Genomic DNA, 19,961 nt, shown 5'->3' on the forward strand with positions numbered 1-19,961 from the left:
AAATTAAAACCATATGGTCAGTCGTAAAGGAAGTGGCTGGTCTGCAGAGACAGGTCGAGGATATAAAATCAGTGCGTAGTGGGAATGTCAGTGTTACTGATAAGTCGCATATATGTACAGTATTTAATAATCACTTTCTGAATATAGCAGGTGAACTAAATAGAAACCTAGTCCCAACAGGGAATCGTATAGCCTTCGTAGAAAATAGTGTTCCGAGACTGTTACCTGAAACGCTCCTCCATGATACTGACAAGAGGGAGATTGAGTTAATAATTACTAAAGACCAAGAACTCTCATGGATATGACGGGGTATCTAGCAGAATACTGAAGTATTGTTCTATGTATGTTAGCCCAGTACTTAGCCATATCTGTAACTTTTCCTTTAGGAGTGGTCGGTTTCCTGAGCGATTAAAGTACTCAGTAGTGAAGCCACTTTATAAAAAGGGAGACACCGATAATGTGGACAATTTTAGACCTATTTCTATGCCATCGGTGTTTGCTAAAGTTATCGAGATGGTTGTATATACAAGATTACTGGAGCATTTAAATTCACATAATTTGCTGTCAAATGTTCAGTTTGGTTTTAGAAATGGTTTAACAATTGAAAATGCTATATTCTCTTTTCTCTGTGAGGTTTTGGACGGATGAAATAAGAGGTAGCGAACGCTACGTGTTTTCTTTGATTTAACGAAGACTTTTGACTGTGTTGACCACAAAATATTACTGCAGACGTTGGACCATTATGGAGTAAGGGGAGTAGCTTACAATTGGTTCGCCTCTTACTTTAAGAACAGAAAGCAGAAGGTAATTCTCCGCAATATTGAGAGTGGTAGTGATGTTCAGTCCCAATGGGGCACTGTTAAGTGGGGTGTTCCCCAAGGGTCGGTGCTGGGGCCACTGCTGTTTCTTATTTATATAAATGATATGCCTTCTAGTATTGCAGGTGATTCAAAAATATTTCTGTTTGCTGATGACACCAGTTTGGTAGTGAAGGATCTTGTGTGTAATATTGAAACAGTATCAAATAATGTAGTTCATGAAATAAGTTCCTGGCTTGTGGAAAACAATTTGATGCTAAATCACAGTAAGACTCAGTTTTTACAGTTTCTAACTCACAATTCAACAAGAACCGATATTTTGATCAGACAGAATGGGCATATTATAAGCGAGAGGCAACAGTTCAAGTTCCTAGACGTTTGGATAGGTAGTAAGCTGTTGTGCAAAGCCCATGTTCAGGATCTTGTTCAGAAACTAAATGCTGCTTTATTTACGATTAGAACAGTATCTGAAATAAGTGACATTTCAACACGAAAAGTAGTCTTCTTCGCATATTTTCATACGCTTATGTCGTATGGTATTATTTTTTGGGGTAATTCTTCTGATTCAAAAAGGGTATTTTTGGCTCAAAAACGGGCTGTTCGAGCTATATGTGGTGTAAGTTCGAGAACCCCTTGTCGACCCCTATTCAATAGTCTGGGAATTCTGACATTGCCCTCACAGTATATATTTTCTTTAATGTCGTTTGTTGTTAGCAATATTAGCCTATTCCCAAGAGTTAGCTGCTTTCACTCAGTTAATACTAGGCAGTAATCCAATCTGCATGTGGATTGCACTTCCTTGACTCTTGTGCAGAAAGGAGTGCAGTATTCTGCTGCATCCATTTTCAATAAGCTACCACAAGAACTCAAAAATCTTAGCAGTAGCCCAAACTCTTTTAAGTCTAAACTGAAGAGTTTCCTCTTGGCTCAGTCCTTCTATTCTGTCGAGAAGCTCCTGGAAGAGCTAAAAAATTAAGCAAATTCCAGTGTTACATTGTTGATTTTCTTTATTTCATTTTATCTGTTTCTAATATCGTGTTATAATTTCATGTATTGACTCGTTCCATGACCATGGAGACTTCTCCTTGATTTGGTCCCACGGAACAATAAATAAATAAATAAATAAATAAATAAAAAATCACGTTGTGTTCCCCACCGATCAGGCGGCTGTTGGCACCTACGGCGTGATACGTCTGAAAACACACTCACTACGACAATCGTCTGAAGGTTACAGGCCTGAGGGGGTAGGATTATAGTCTGGGAATATTTTCGTGGCTTTCCCTAGGTGAAGTCCTCACTCTGGAAGGCACAAAGGATCAACGCATGTATGCATCTATCCTTGGAGATCATGTCCACACCCACATGCAGTTTGTTTTTCCTCGTCGCAATAGCATTTTCCAGCAGTAGAATGCAACGTGCCACGCACCTCGCAGGATATGTGTGTGGCACGAAGAGCACCAGGCTGAGCTTACCCTACTCACCTGGTCACCAAACTCCCCGGTTTAAAGCCAATTGAGAGTCTGTGGAATCACATCGTTAGAGCTGTAAGAGCCGTGGATCGTCAAGCGATAAACCTACCGCACCCGACCACGGCACTGGAGTCGACAGGTTGCACATCCCTGGCGGTACCTTCCAGAGCGGCATCGACTTTTTTCCTGCACGTCTTGCAGCGGTGCGCGCTGCCAAAACTGGTTAACCACGCTTTTGACAGGTGGTCCCAATAGTGTAACTGGGCAGTGTAAATACTTATCAAGAACTTCGTAAACTCTATAAAATACAAAGTAACCGCTTGAAGTTAAATCAGATGCAACAGCATAGTGCATACTAATACTCAACAGCGTTTTACTGTTTCTTTTAGATAAGAAATCGTAACAATACTACACATCGTTTCTCAATTGCTCTGAATAAATTTCTTCAGTCGTGTGAATTTGACGTGGTGTAATAACTGCCAGTTATCTCTCAGTATTAGTAAGTATAACCTACTGCCTATGACAAAGCGAAAATCCCCATTAATGTACGAGTACAAAATAAATGCCCAGTCTTTGGAAGCGGTAACATCCGTCATGTATCTGGGTGTGACTATTCGAAATGCTCTCAAATGGAACGATCAGATTAAACAAGTAACGGGTAAGGCGAACTCTAGATTGCGGTTTATTGGTAGAATCCTGAAGCGATGCAAACAAAGGAAATTGCTTACAATACTTTAGTTCGTCCAGTTTAAGAGTAATGTTGTCTGCACTGGACCCTTACCAATTGGGTCTGCTTCAGGAGACTCATAAGATCGAAAGAAGAGCGACAAGATTCGTGACTCGTACAGTTAGCCATCGCGAGAGCGATACAAAACTCATAGAAAGTTTGAAGTGGGACACAAATGCAGATAGACGACGCGCTAAACGGAAGGGGCTGCTCGCTGCTCACTACATGCTAGGGTCGCAGGTTCGAATCCTGCCTGGGGCATAGCTGTGTGTGATGTCCGTAGGTTAGTTACGTTTAAGTAGTTCTAAGTCTAGTGGACTGATGACTTCTGATGTTAAGTCCCATAGTGCTTAGAGCTATGTGAACAATTTTTTTGCTCACTAAATTCCAAAATCCAATCTTCGCCGAGGATGTAGAACATATATTATTACCACCAACTATCATATTGCGCAAGGATCACCATTCAAAGAGAAATTAGAGCTCGTACTGAGGCGTTCAGGCAGTCGTTTCTCCCTCGTGCGATCCGAGAAAGGAACAGAGGGAGGGAGGAGGGAGGGGGGGGGGATATGACTTTGGCGCGAATAGTGCCACACACCGCTTGCTGGCTAGCGGAGTACATATGTAGATCTATATTTTCTTCTGTTTTTACTTCCTTTCATTAATATTGTTCTTTAATATTTTTGTTTGCAGGTATACTGATTAAAACGAGTGCTGTGTATTTTTTGCCTTCTTAGACACACAGGTGCTTTAGAGTTTCATCTGAATATTCTACTCATGTATTTTCTATTTGAGATCATAAAAACTTAATTTAAATAATAATAAGATTTATGGTGCAATGTACAAATTGTTTTACGCATTTGATATTCCTTGGACAAAGATTCACTTTTATTTTTCTTCGTAAGTGAGGAGTAGTTTAGATTTGTTTGACAAGTTTCAACGATCTGTTATGAATTTGGGAAATTTATGCGAAAATAACTGATAACATAGCATGTATGTATTGGAAACTGCAAAACTTTATGGTCACACTCAAACATGTAGATATACAATTATACAAAAATAATCTTCTATAACCTTTTGAACGGCGCTTTTATTTATTTTTTTCGGGTACACACTAACAGCAGCTGCTTCATTCCACGCGCTATCGAAGCAGTATCAACGTTATCGTTTTCGACTCGCTTCGTCATTTAAGTATTAGCCTGTAATTCACGTCATTACGACTTCCAGACTGACAAAGCGGTTCCACGAGTAATATTTGCACTGTTCTCGCTTGACATAAATCAGCTTTCTATGGCGCATGCTCATGCGGTGACTCTCCACGGTAGAGCGATAATTGATTTTAAACCAGCATAATCTGCCCTGTAATACTCTTCTAGCACCCAAAACTCGGCTGGCGAGTTAATTCCGTAATCACACCACTGATGCAAGAAAAATGTATTTGTCGTACAGAAGTAATAGAAGTAGTCATTTCCAATGTCCGGTGATGCATATTTAAAAACGTGAAACGTCATCGATATTTTCAAACTGTCGTAGAGCGTGGCTTGAAGAAGTGGTTGAGGACAGGGACTGATATCCACAACCGACGATGCAACAGAGAATCGAAAATTTTGCAATTGGACACAAGTGCTTAATATCACGTCATCCTAACATCTCTCGACACAAAAGTTACAGCAAAGACCTGACAAATTTAAAAAGTCTCTTTAATTTAAGCGACAGGACATATTAATATGATCATAAAGTTAAAGATATATAAATGATCTGCTATAATAGCTAACATGCAACACTTTTTTTAAAAAAAGTGGGCTCTATTATTGAAGTTGATGCTGAAAGTGCAGCAACAAAATTTCTTAAAGGGCTCAATTGTATGTCTAACGACTGCACTACCACAGACTAATATACTAGCTCTAAGATGCCTGGCAGGATCTGAGCATTAGACGACAAATCAGTAACGGCTGTCACATGACTCCATTTCATTTCCATAAAACAAACTCTTCAGGTATTAATAATAAATGAGAAGCACCAGTTTGCTTTTGTTGTACAATATTCTTCAGGTATTCATGGAAAACGAATCTCAGCCGCATTACGTCAATTGAATGATACCTGTTCACCTTGTTTTGATGGTCTCAAGCTTCGTTAGACAAAATTTGATCATGGATACCTGTCTACAATTTCCTTTTCTATTAATACGTCAGCAAGTAACTACAGCAGATATTTCTTGCTATTTTCGCTTTAATGACATATAATAACGCAAGTAGTTTCTGAGTCATACGCATTTCCATTACGCTGGTTAGCTGCGTGGTTGTCTGAACTGAACAGTCGTGAAATAAAGAGGTTATATGGACGTCCTTAACACCTGTTTGCCAATCTGACCTAGTGAAACTACTGCCGTGTTCAGTAATCAAGCAATCATTTTCTTTGCTAATTGAAGGAACATTCACTTAGTCTATTGTACTCAAGTTTACCAACTATTTTTTCTACTGTTGAAGTCATTTTTTCTGGTTGAGATAGACATCTTTGCTTTCTCCGGAAATAACAGTGCGTGTTCCATTAATCCAAAACAAATATACGTCGGTGTACTGTAAGGATCTCCTTTTTCCAGTCGCGCGAAACGCTCCGTTGCTCCAGAAATCTACGGTAAACTGGCACTAGAAGAGACATCACATTCAATACAAAATCATACAGGGGTGCCATCAGATCTAGTGGCCTTTCCTCCGTCTAGCGATTTGAACTGTTTTTCAACTTCTAGACCGTCTATTTCTAATACGTTTTATGTAATCGCAATTGTGAATATGGACAACCATCACCTGTAAAATGGTATGAAGACAATGAAAATTAGTAAAGGATCGGTACTCGAACCCAGATTTCCCGCTTATAGCGAGCGTCGCCTTACCATATGGCTAGCCATGTACGATTTACGACCAGACCCAAACTTTCATATTTCGTCAACGATGCGTCCACAAGCTGTACTCATCCATCTTCAAAGTCGCTTACGCGGTGTCGGCGGATAAATACGATGTTGCAGTGCCTGTGTTATTCTGAAAAAACTTCGCATCGTGATTCAGAACAACACAGGGGCTGAAAAATCATCTATTTCAACTTTTCCGTCGTTTTCGCGCCTGTCAAATAAATATAGCTTTTGGTGTTTATAGGGTTGCATGCAACTTTTACTTCAGTTAACTACGAAAAATTTTGAAAAAGAATCGTATTCGCCGCTGAAAGCAGAAATTGGTAAACAGTGAGTTAGAACATTGATTTGTAACGATTTATGGGTAGGATGTTGCCATTGGTAACATTTCACGTCATTTACAGTCCGCCCCCACAGAACCCTAAATATAGGCAATATTTTTCTAATTTTCTTTGGAGCGCATTCCATAATCCGCCTCGCAGCTGGATTATCGATGACATGAGAAGATAACCGCAGCACCTCTTTCCAGTTCCCTTTTTTTTTGAGACTTTACAAACAACGGAAACAACACAGCAACGAGACGACAGTCATCGAAAAATTCGCAGCGGGCTATAGTATGGAGCATCCTTTGTCGTAACGGGACGACTTCCTATTATTCTGTTCATGTAGCCGAAGAGGAACGGATTTCCTTTTATCCATTTGCATAAAAAAAATAAAATAAAAAAAATTAAAATAAATAAATAAAATAAAAAAGCAGAAAAACATACTTTCCAAAATCCTTTTTCCTTTTTTTCATTTCTGTTTAAAAAAAGCGGTCTAAAAACACCGCACAGCCGCCATATTTTTATCGCACCGCAAACGTTGGTGCTTTATTTACTTTTTGTTATCAAATTATATTTTCTTTTATTTTACTTTTTTCAATATTCTCTTCGGTAAAAAAAGTGGAAAAAAGGAAAAAAACAATGAAAAATGTGCAAAAAGAAAAAAAGGAAAAAAGAAAAAAATAGCTGAATGGTCAGCTTGACGGACTGCCGTCCTGAGGCACCCGGGTTCGATTCCTGGCTGGGTCGGCGATTTTCGCGCGCCCAGGGTCTGGGTGTTGTCTTCATCATCATTTCATCCCCAACCGGCGCGCAGGTCGCCCAATGTGGCGTCGTATGTAATAAGACCTTCACCAAGGGGGCCGGACCTGCCCCGTAAGGGGCCTCCCTGCCAATGACGCCAAACGCTCATTTCCATTACGTCATTTACGCCATTTCACGATGTACAGAGCTTCGGACTCGTCTGATGTTACTATATTTCCGCACTGAAATGCCTTATTTTTGACGGCGACGTGTAGACATGTCGGAAGATTTCAAAGTCTGACATGTAATGAAACAAAATCTTTTGCATTACAAAAGTGTCCCAAAGGGCAAATGTGAAAGAAAAATCTAAGTTCTGCAGACAACGGCGAATATGATGTCCTCTGTAAAATTCTACATGACTCTGAACCTCGATCTTTCCGCAGGGCTCAAAATAAAATGTAGGTAGTGTTTACGAAATTCTAGAACTGAATTCTGAAACTAAACTGCGCCGGAACAGACCATGAACGCCCAACGGTGCCGACCGCTCGCCGTGTCATCCTCACCCACAGGCGTCACCGGATGTGGGTACGGAGGGGCATGTGGTCAGCGCACCGCTGAGTCAAGTAGCTCCTCAGTTGGCCTCACAAGGGCTGAGGGTACTGCGCTTGCCAGCAGCACTCGCAGACCGGATGGTTACCCATCCAAGAGCTAGCCCAACCCGACAGCGCTTAACTTAGGTGATTTGACGGGAACCGGTGTTACCACAGCGCCAAGGCCGTTGGCATAACTGAATTATACCTAAGCACTCCATCTTCAGTCCACGAGTGGCTCACCGGAACCATCCGACCGCCGTGTCATCCTCAGAGAAAATGCGGGTAGGAGGGGCGTGGAGTCAGCACACCGCTCTCTGGGTCGTTATGATGGTATTCTTGACCGAAGCCGCTACTGTCCGGTCGAGTAGCTCCTCAGTTGGCATCACGAGGCTGAGTGCACCTCGGAAAATGGCAACAGCGCATGGAGGCCTGGATGGTCACCCATCCAAACGCCGACCACACCCGACAGCGCTTAACTTCGGTGATCTCACGGGAACCGGTGTATCCACTGCGGCAAGGCCGTTGCCCGAATTATACCAAAAATTAAGGAAATAATAATATAACGATTAATAAGAAATCTTCGTTTAACTATCGCTGAATTTCGTGTTGGATGCCTTTCTAAAGCAACGTCGACCGTAAACGCCACGGCTATATCAGAGATTCCCATAATTTTTTCCCGAATTTTATTTTTGTCTTTTATACTACTTAAACATACTCCAACTAGATTAATTTTATATAATTACTTCGTACTTCATTTAAGAATCTCTGCACATGTTGATTGACGACGGGCCAAATATACACGGTAGAAGTAAATAAAAAAAGTAAAAAATAAAAAAGAAAGATTCACACAAAGACAAAATATGTGAATGAAAGCACTCCAAAAGTATGCACATATTTTAGTATACTCATCCACGAGTTACCGTCTTTTCGCACTTTATCCCAGGTCCAATTTTTTCATGAATCTTAGTTACCGCTAAAGTGAAAACAATTACAGCGAGTGTGCTGCTGTTAGTTCGCGCTAAGTTTGTTATCCTTGCTGTTCATTCGACATCAGACTGATGAGAAACGGACCATCATTGTTGTTACAGAATCATCAACGACTTGGAATCCCTGATGAGTGAATCGAGCGTCCTCATGCTGGGCGTAAATTCAGTAAACATCTGCTTACAAGGCCTTGGATTTGTGGACGTAAGTACTGCAGCAATTGCTTGGAGTACCCTCGGAAGGTAGCTAAACGGACAACACAGTACATCTCAAGGCAGTAGGAGGATAAAGAAAACAGTGCACATTCTCATCAGTTAACTATCTTCAATGCTATACTCCGTGCGACCAATGTGTCGATTCTTATTGACCTTTCAGTAATCGTAATTGTCAATAAATAAGGAATAATTCTCAATTTCATGCCAGAGCTATAAAGCAGGGAACGGTCCCAGGATTCAGTTTCGTATTCACTGAATTTCTTCATCGTTAACCTGCCAATAATTATAATGTATCTTTGTTTGACGTATGTCCGATTCCAGACGACACTAATTGTTACATTGACAAAGATGTGGCACATTATATATGTGGTCTAACAAATAATGCACATAACATCTTTTCATCGTTTAACGGTAACAGAACACAGTGCAAAATTTCTGGCACAGTTTACCCGTAAAATTGAAACGGCTTAGTCACAATATGTTCAAATAATCAGTAAGGTCAAACAGATAAATGCTTATTTTTTATGGCATGTGACGTTTCTTGCAAGCATTCATTTAGGGTGTAATTAAATACCTGTGTACTGCTATATTCCCTATAGTACTAATAACCACTATTACTGTAACAGAAAGGTGAAGACTTGTTGACTGCCGCGCGGGGTAGCCGCGCGGTCTCGGCGCCTTGCCACGGTTCGCGCGGCTGCCCCCCTTGGGAGGTTCGAGTCCTCCCTCGGGCATGAGTTTGTGTGTTGTCCTTAACGTAAGTTAGTTTAAGTTAGATTACGTAGTGTGTAAGCCTATGGACCGATGACCACAAGAACTTGGTCCCATAGGAACTTACCACCACTTGTTCACATAGCCTATTTTTAGTCAGTAGTCTGCTAATATGGGGCATCTCTGTCTGCTCGTACGGACAGGAATCATTAAACAGGTTTAGAGTCAACTAATATCGATAACTGGGGGATTATGTATGTATTACGTATGCTTACATTTGTAACGCTTGATCAGATTTTACGAGAAGTCTTTGTTCACGTATGTGCCCGTGGCGGACACCATTAACACCTCAGAGGAAAGCATCGCACCTGATATATGCGGACTAGTGCCCCACTGTTTGACGACCACCTATTTCAGGTGGAAAGGGGATTTTTATGAGCAGGCGGACGGTGTAGCTACGGGTTCTCTCTTTTGCCTGCCGCAGAAAAAGAGCTTCAGAACTTCCACCAACATTTCAACCAGCAGCACAGCAAAATTCACTTTAACATGGAAATAGAAAAGAACGGGGTATTTCCTTTTCTCGACGTGGAAGTTTACCGTAAGCCTGAAGGGGAGCTTGGACACAGTTTATAGGAAGCCCACCAACACGGACAGGTACCTGAATGCATTCTCCCACCACCATCCTACGCAAAAGAAATCGGCCCTGCAAACTTTAACTAAGAGAGCCTACAGGATCGGCGATGAACACAATCTGAATACTGAACTACAGAACCTAAGGTCCATTTTTGGAGCTAATGGCTACGACATGAGGATGATACACAAACCCATGGCGCCGAAGGAGGAGGGCAATAGGGTACTGCAGGACGAAGCACAGAACACCGCCCTGCTATCATACGTACAAAGGGTTACTGAACGTCTGGGCAGAATTCTCCGTCGGGCAGGTATTAAGCCGATTTTTCGTAGCAACAACAATATAAAAGACGTTCTGGGCTCGACGAAATATACAACTGACAAATTTTGTGCCGCCGGAGTTTATGAAATAGGGTGCGAATGTGAACTGGTGTATGTAGGCAAGAGTGGGCGTCCAATAAGCACAAAGTTAACTGAACATGAGAGATAAATCCGCTTCAAACAATGCAACAAATCAGTAGTGGCAGAACATTAGTATCAGTGTAGGATGAAGATCGAATTTCGAGAGGCCCGCGTACTGGCGAAACAGCCGTTTAGTTTGAGGAGGAAGATTAGAGAGGCTACAGAAATAGCCAAGCGACCTGACAATATGAATAGAGAAGACGGGTACCGACTTCCAGCGTCATGGCTGCCTGCAGTGACAGCTTTGAGGAAGGACAGCTCTCGCAAAGCAACAGGCGCGCGGTAGGCCACAACAGCGGAGGGTAAACAGAGTCGATAGTGCGCAGTTAGTAAACAGCGCTACGCTGCAGACGCCGCTCAGTTTCCTTTTCGCCGATTTCCACCAATGGCAAGCAATAAAGGAAACTCCAGTGGAAAAAAACGATTTCCGCCAATGACAACACGCAGTGCAAAGACCAATAAAATGAACTAATACCCTTTCCTCCTCACCCTCGTATCCAATGACAGTACTCCTTCATAGTATATAAGCAACAAACTAGTGCTCATCCAGCAGTTCGGGACTTCCCGTCCGCCGACCTCAACCGGGTCTCCAACATACCTACTGTCCGTGATAGGTTCCGCCAGGCTGCACAGCTCTTCTACGAGAAGTTCGCTCAGCCCACAAATCCGCTCCTCCGAGCACTGGGTCACCGGGTGCAACGACTTAACACAACCCGATGGCCCCACCTGCTTCGCGACCAATAAGTCGCACATGCGTCCAGAAGACACCGTCCCAACCGAATGCAAGGACATCATCATGAAGTCAGGTCAACTCACGGACAATCGCCACCGTGGAGGCATAGCTCCCCCCGCTTGGACTCCATCGAACAACAGGGGCCCATGAGTCCCCTGTCATGCAACAGCAGCAGCATCCAGCAGTTAGCAATACACCCGGAGGAAGGCGCCTTGCAACAGCTGCCGCAACGTCGGAATTTTATAGTTGACAGTGCGGCCTCAAACCCAGAAGAATTTTGTTGACTGTGACAACGGCCGCGGAGACCTACGTTCACACTGAACGAGTTATATTTCCCCACGTACCTGTCCTGTGTGCTACGAGAGTAGAGTCAGAGTCGGACTTTTGTTACGTTTCTAATAACGTCATGTTATCGTGAATGGTTTGCAGTGATACATTTTTGAATGGCCTTCAGAAGAGGAAGTTCCGAACCGAAAAAAGAAAAAAAGTAGTATGCAAACTAAACAAGACGTACTATTCTTCCTATTTCCGTAACGAACAAAATTACGAGGAAGGGAATGATTATAGTTAATGTTACACTGGTAGCTAAGCAAGATTCGCTTGATTTTTTGTTTTGTTTTAAATTTTTTATAAATTAAGTTAGACATTACAGAGACAGGCCAAGAAACGTCTATTGAATTCTGCGTTAGAGTTCAAATTAACGTAGATAAATGGCAATGTTTTTCATAGTCACCACGTCTGCAAATATCCGTCACATGATTCTAACAATCGTTTAGTTCCTCGACAAAAGAAATCTGCTCCTTGGTCACGTAACCATTCGAGAACCTCTGCGCGAATCTCCTCATCGTTGGAAACTCATAAGTAGACGTGGATGCGGGACTGCGGCTGATCAATCATTCGTAGAAAAAGTATACCAGCAGCTGTGATTTATTTATTTTTTATTTTTATTTATTATTAATCAATCAATTTCGACACTTCATTATTGTCATCTTCAGGACCCCACGTGAAAAAGGCAACTGTCCTCGGGCGTGTGCAGTGTACAGGTCGAATAAATAGAAGTCTGCGGTATCCAGTTCAGTATATACTATACCTACAATAAGTACACCTAAGTTCGGACGGCTCCAATATTTTTTGCATAGTGGCCTGAAAATGTGGCTAATGAAGCGACGAAACTGTTTGCTTAAATAATAAAAGTGTTACGAAGACTTACGGTTGATGGTACCCTTTTCCTACGAATTACCGTCTGTGATCCAAGTCGATACCCTTCCTTCCCAATCAAATTGCTGAAATGTTTATGTAATCTTATGGGACTTAAGTGCTGAGGTCATCAGTCCCTAAGCTTACACACTACTTAACCTAAATTATCCTTAGAACAAACACACACCCATGCCCGAGGGAGGACTCGAACCTCCGCCGGTACCAGCCGCACAGTCCATGACTGCAGCGCCCCAGACCGCTGGGCTAATCCCGCGCGGCGATCAAATTGCTGGCACAATTTCAGTATTCCTGGACACGACATTACATTTGCTCCACATACCGCCAGATTTACATAGTGAATCCCTGTGCAACATAGCGTTTTGCCCACAAGAATCTTGCTGTTCAGTGTACATCAAATTTGGAACGCGTTTCCAGTTGACGAGTCACTTCACTCTCACACTTCGGTGCACGTGTTTACCGCAATGCTAGTGTAAACGAACAAGGGTGAATGATGAGTGAAAAGCAGATCATGTGTCTTCGAGGAACAAGGAATCGCAAGAAGGGTAGAACCAATGGTGCTCAAATGCCAGTCTTTTACAATACCCGCTGGATGGGGAACGCGGAGGGTTGAAATTGCAGAGTGAGACCAAAGGCTTGAATACAGTAAATAGGTTCAGACGGATATACGTTGTAGTACCTATACAGAGCTGAAGAGGCTTGCACACCAGAGACCAGAGTGAAGAACTGCACCAAATCATTCTTCGTGCTGCGCTAGATCCATACCAGAAACGTCATTGCTTTTTATATTACCTGTGCCACAAGTTTATTTCAGAAATAGCCATTGTTATATTTAAAGCATGTAGACTGTCCTACTAAATAACTCCCCTTCCGGTCGGAAGTACTGTAAAGGCGAATCCTGTAAGCCCCTGTGTGTAGCCACGTAACACTTTTTTTGGGGACATTTCAGTAAGAGTTTTACACGAATCACTCGCTGCCTATGTAACAGCTACGTCTCGTTGTACTAATCTCTTCAGAAGCTCAGATATAATGCAGATTTCTATTTGTATTTGCCAGGCTTTCCGTCCGGGCGCGAAGAGATCAACTGTTCTGAAGAAAGTGCTGACCTTCCCAGCATACGTCAACCAGACCGCCCACTTCTGCTGGTACGGCCAGGAAATCATAGACCAGGTACGTGGTGGAGGCGACTAATGCCGGTGATTGGAAGATTATGTGTCAGTTTCGCTAGATGGATTGATTGTCTATAGGATTACTTTTGTAACTATATTAGCTTTCGTTTGTACTCAAAAACAAGCTACTCAAACCAGTTTTTCCGTTCCTTTCACTGAAGCTACTTGGCTAAAATTTTGGAAAATCGCCTTTTGTACACAGGCTGTCGTGCCACTGTTAAGGGAATGTTTTCGGTTACAATTGCATCAACGTTCGGCAGAATATGACATTAAAATCGGATGCGTGACAAATCAGAAATGTTATCAGTCATCATATTATAAACTGATGAGTTAATTCAACTACAACAATGGAGCATATACAACACGCAGAAGATCTGTGGCGAAGCACACGGAAGAATTATGTTTTCTTTCCGACTTAAAATTAGGAAATAAATTAATTTGTAAACTCCTGGAGTTTCAGTGGAATCGATGAGTACCAGACTGAGGTTCATCCGTCTCTCAACGACATGATCCTCTGTCCACAAAAGAGTTATTCGATCATTTGAATCTTGGGGGTTCGAGAAAATACCGTCGAGTGAATATCTATGTAAATATATAATAAGATTACTGAAGGTCATTTGGACTATGTTTTTCGGAAAATGTTTATTAACAAATTGATTTTAAGTCTACAGCTGGGTGACGTGCTGATAGCTTGTGCAGAGTGTCACGAAAGTGCATTCAGAGAAGGAAAACTGAGAGTATATCTCATTGTAAGCAGCATATGCTGCCAATTTTCATCGGTGTATCTAAAGGTTTCACATGCTTAAAAGCTTTCCCCCGAGGAACCATATTCTCTATATGATTGTTAGCAACGAACAAGTGGGTCGTGAAACAGTGGCGAGGAATTTGCACGTCACGTCTCGTTAAATGTAAATGTACGTTCTTTGTCAAACACAAACTCCGGCCTACCTGCGGTGTAATTCGCTCCATTGTATTTCATACAAATATTCCAAAGAGCAACGGTAAATTGAAAAGATGGTTTTTCATTTCTATGAAGCATTTTACTACCGGATAGCTTTCAGATAGCGAAGGCCAGAAACATCCAATTCTTAAATTACTTTACCACATAATTCCCTTCAAGAGCTACTAAATATTTATTTCAAGGAATCTATTCCAATCCTAATATTTTAAGTGCAGTTTACGGAATTGTCTGCAAAAAACAAACACGGTGGCAGACTATGATTATTAGTATGGTCGCGGAAAAACACTGGTTGCGTGTCGTGACTCCTTGTAACTGTTTGTTAAGGTAGTTTACCGTGCAGCCACTCTTCAGTTTCACTTCGAACTGCCCAGCAGCATACCAGAATTTGCCGTCAGTAGTCACCAGACAACTGAAATAAGAAGGTATGTATCTGATCAGACGAGAATTTGGTCTCATCAGATACATGCCTTCTTATTTAAGTTAGGATAATGGGAACAGGATTAGCTTTGAGCAGAAAAGTAGGGCAGAGAGTGAATTACTGCGTACAGTTCAGTGATAGGTAAACTGCTGTAAATACACACTGTTTTAATTTACACAGTGCAGTAAACATGTATTAGAAAAATTTGGCAAGAAAACATTAGGTTTAAACAATGTACAACAATTAAAGAAAAGCTGTCAAACTTACTAAAATGCAGCAGACATTTTATCCCTACATTTTTGATGAAAAAACTCATTCATTTTTTGGCGTAATGAAGACAGTCTGTTATCTGACGCATAGTTGCGCCATCGTCTCATAAACATGAAATCAGCAAGTGTAGCAGTGGTCTGTTGCTCCAAATAACGTAGCGCGAGGTCGAGGGCTTCTGCTGCATCACTGTGTGGCACCAGCTCTCCATTGTCGCTTTCAGGCTCATTGTCACTTCCGTCACAGCAGTCCACTTCTTCCTGGTCTTGAGTCACAGCAGCAACTAAATCAGCGTCAGTAAGGTTCTCCAAACATGCCATCCACTCATCTACGTCTCCTTCACCAGCTTCTTCACATCCAGGGATTGTCTGTATCATTTGCAGTAGATTTTTCTCTCCATTTTCAACTAGGTTGCCCTGAAATTCAAGAGATGTCCACAGTTTACTCCAAGATTTTCTCAGAGTATTTTCTGAAATATTCTGCCAAGCCTTAGCGGTCCAATAAACAACATCCTTCACATTGGTAGTTTTTATTTCGTCCAATAAAGGAATGCTATCATCTTGGATCAGCATTCTTAAAAATTGTTTTCTGTAAATTAGTTTTAATGTTTGCAGTGCGCCCTGGTCCATCGGCTGTAGAACTGGTGTAAAATTCAGCGGCAAAACTTCGCCACAATTTTTCCATCAATTAATTCCTCAATGCCTGGGTGAGATGGCCCGTTATCAATTAAAAGGATTGCACGAGGAGACAAATGATTTTCCTTAGAAAACCGTTGAACAGAGGGAAAAAAACTGGTCGTGAAACCATTCTTTGAATAGCTTATCATCCTTCCATGCTTCTTTCTGGTTGTGATAATATACGGACAGGGACTTCATGTTGCAGTTTTTAAAAGCTCTGGACCTAGCAGATTCGCCGATCAACATTAAAGGCAAATTGTGATTACCAGCACCGTTGCTGGACGCTAATAAAGTCTCACGATCTTTGCACATTTTAAAACCAGGTGCATGGTCTTCTGCTTTTCATGCCACGCTTTTTGTTGGCAATGCCCTAAAATTAAAGCCAGTCTTGTCAGCGTTGTAAGTTTGATGGGGAGAATACTTTCTCTCTCTTATCATTTTTTCAAACTCACCCAAGTATTCCTTCGCTACATACTCTACAGTAATTGTTAACTGAAGGATTCCACGACGTTTTTTGAATCTGTTCAAGCAACCAGTACTCGTACTAAAAGACTCATCACCATTCATTAACTTGTTAAGGTAAACAGCCTTCTCCTGAACCAGTGCTCCACTCAAAGGCGTTCCCCTTTCTCTTTCCTGCGTAAACCAAAGGAAAAGAGCTTCATCCACTTTATCGTACTGGGACTGTTTCAAAGTCTGCCGAATTTCGAGTGTTTTTCCCGAAAACGTTGCACAGGACTGTTCAAGCTTCACTCGGTTCTTCTTCCAATCACAAATGGTTGCTTTACCAGCACCCAGTTCCGCTCCCAGTTTAGATACATTCTCACCATTGTCTATCCGCTTCAAAGCATTCAGTTTTTCTTTGAGAGTTAAAGTTGTAGGTTTACATTTACTCATGATGAAAATACGTACACCACTACAGCTGAACGAATACAACTGTTAACGCGTGCCAGCGATCGATAACTAACGTAACCAAGCGCTTTGCGAGCCAACTGGCAGTGCACTGACCGCTGACACTACAAAGGTCTCAACAATGCATAGCAACACCAAGGGCAGGGAGTGAGAGTGAGCCATTGTTCCCACACTTGTTCCCATCTGTTACCAAGGTGTACCTACTTATCTTCTTGGTATACTTCATTCTAGAAAACTCGTCAGTGTAATTCAGTCTATTACGAACAAATCGGCAATCCCAACAAGATTCGGTCCCAATTAGTTCTTATTAATGGGACTCTACTGTAATTAGAGGGATTTGAACATCGTATAGGAGAGGGGATAGAAGAGAAAGTTCCGAGGGTATATAGGCGCGGTAGCAGCAGGCAGAGAGAACAGGATATAAATGTACATTTACAGAAAAAATGGTTATAATTTTAAAAGAATTGGATGATATATTCATTAAAAAGTGCTTCGAAAATTGAGCTAGTCAGTAGAACATTGGTCTTTCTCTGGCCCTTATGCAAGCAGCTATTGGAACTGATTGATAGAGTTGTTGCATGTCCTCCTGAGGGATATCGTGCCACATTCTGTCCAACCAGCGCGATAGGTCGTCAAAATACCGAGCTAGTTGGAGGGCCTTGTTCATAATACTCTAAACGTTCTCAACGGAGGAGAGATTGGGCGACCTTCCTGGCCAAGATAAGGTTTATCAAGCACGAAGATAAGCAGTAGAAACACTTGCCGTGTGCGACCGGGCATTATCTTGCTGAAACTTAATTCCAGGATGACTTGGTATGAAGGGCAAAAAATAGGGAGTAGAATATCATCGACGTACCATTGTACTGTAAGGGTACCGTGGATGACAACCAAAGGGTTCCTGCTATGAAATGAAGTGGCACCTCAGGTTGAGGTTGCTAGCCCACCGCTGTCTGGAGCGTCTCCAGCCACGTCTTCGCTAGTTATCGGGTTTCAGTTCGAAGCGCGAACACATCCCTGAAGATTCCAGTCAATAAGATTCCAGGCTGAATGTGCGCACACTACTGCAAACGTGCTAGTTGTAGTACAGAGGTCAATTGTAGTCCGCTAAAGGGGCGCCGTGAGTTCAGCCCCGTTTCTCTCAGGCGCTCATTAATGGTCTCTGTGGTCAGTGAAGCTCCATAATAATGATCAAAACAGTCCTCTTGTGTCTCCGTGATGATTGCTCGGCCCTAGTGTTCTGCCGTCTCTCTAGGTCGACCTTTTCCTTCTCGACGCTTGTTCAGCCGCGATTTACGCGTTCCTGCCAACATCGTCGAATAGTGGCATCGGTCCTATTCAAATTACAGGGATTCGCCGATTACTCCAACTGGCTTCTTTGAGCCCAACCTCACGTTCACTCTCAAATGCTGACATTTGTACATATTGTTCAAAATGTTTCAAATGGCTCTAAGCACTATGGGACTTAACATCTGAGGTCATCAGTTTCCTAGACTTAGAACGACTTCAACCTAACTAACCTAAGGACATCACACACATCCATGCCCCAGGCAGGATTCGAACCTGCGACCGTAGCAGCCGCGTGATTCCGGACTGAAGCGCCTAGAACCGCTCGGCCACAGGGAGAATATTGTTTAGGTGCTGTCTGTGAGGCATAGTTACTGTGCAACTGAGTACACAGAATAAAATTTGCAAAGACTTTATGCCTTAGTATTCCCGTACGTATCCAGATATACATCTTTTTCCTGTAATTATTGAACAGCGTAGTTAGTGTTCACACAGTTATCGACGGAAAATGTACGACTCTAATTTTTGGCGGCGATGGATGCATGTGCGATGCTACTACACGGTGAAATCGCACAGCAGCGTCACGCATTTATCCATCGGCCGCCAAAGTTTTGAGCCGTGCATTATCCGTCGATAACTGTGTGAAAACTAAATACGCTGTTCAGTAATTACAGGGAAAAGATGTATATCGGGAAACGTCTGGAGACGTGGGAATGGTCCCGCTGGATTACATCAAGAGCAGACAGAGATTCCGAAGTGAGGAATTAGATTGTCAGATGTACTCAGAAACGAATATAGAGTTAAATCACAATGCAGTAATAATGAAGAGTTGACTGTAATTTAAGAAAATCGGTCGGAAGAACCAATGTGGAATGAATTGTGATTCTGAGATGTTGAGGATTGATGAAGAGCGTTTCAAATTCTCTTAGGCTAGAGTTAGTGCGATACTGAGCACAACAGTAGGCTGTTCAGTTAAAGAGCAATGAACATCAGTCGAAATAGCAATTATGGAACATGGGTAGACATAGGTTCGAGAAGGTAACTGGAAAGAAATCTTGGGTAACAGAAGCGATACTTTAATTGGTCGTCGAAAGAAGAACGCATAATAATGATCGGGAAAAGACCGCAGTAGAGCAATGCAACATTTCGTGGGAAGGAAATACATGGGAAGTGCAGTAGCGCTAAATCAGAAAGTTGCAGGGAAAAATGTAAAGAAAAGCAAGAAGAAATTCTAGTCGAAAGGAAAGATTTATCATACAGAAAAGTTAAAATAGCAGTAGGTGAAATTAAGAGCAAAGGCACCAACATTATGAGTGCAAGAGGAATTGCTCTGTTCAATGCAGAGAAAAGAGCGGATGGACTGAAAGAGTAGATTCAAGAGCTCTACAAGGGGGAGAAACTGTCTACAGGTATGCTCACGCTGTGGGATTTGTCGCGGAGATTCGTGCCCGGCACAAGTCGCGGAGAAATGTTTCTCGGTACGTTTATCTCGCGATTTGGAACAAGTAGCAAACGTCAGCGTTTTCACTGGCGACGTGCAGCCAGTCAGTTTCACGGAACATGGCTGCCGACGCAGTTCTATTTCTTTGCGCTAGAGCTGTGATTATAATAGTGAATACGGAGAATATGCGGAAAAAGGAACGCAATCTGTGGGTGCGTAATTTTCTCAATAAAGGGGGTAGTCATGGAGCTTACACTTCTGGGATGCGTGACCTTAAACTTCAAGACAGACAAGGCTTCAAAAATTTTC

The 19,961-nt window shown here is 42.2% G+C and overlaps 1 protein-coding gene across 2 annotated transcripts in view; it reads left to right on the forward strand.

The window, feature by feature from the left end:
* Positions 1-19,961, forward strand: part of LOC124619900 (odorant receptor coreceptor-like) — a 79,648-nt gene that overhangs the window by 43,446 nt on the left and 16,241 nt on the right. For both annotated transcript variants that reach the window (XM_047146534.1, XM_047146535.1), the window contains exons 5-6: positions 8,662-8,761; positions 13,580-13,693. In XM_047146534.1, coding sequence (XP_047002490.1) covers positions 8,662-8,761; positions 13,580-13,693 — 214 coding nt within the window. The remainder of the gene's footprint in view (positions 1-8,661; positions 8,762-13,579; positions 13,694-19,961) is intronic.

The sequence above is a fragment of the Schistocerca americana genome, chromosome 6 (assembly GCF_021461395.2).
Source record: "Schistocerca americana isolate TAMUIC-IGC-003095 chromosome 6, iqSchAmer2.1, whole genome shotgun sequence".
Lineage (NCBI taxonomy): Eukaryota > Metazoa > Arthropoda > Insecta > Orthoptera > Acrididae > Schistocerca > Schistocerca americana.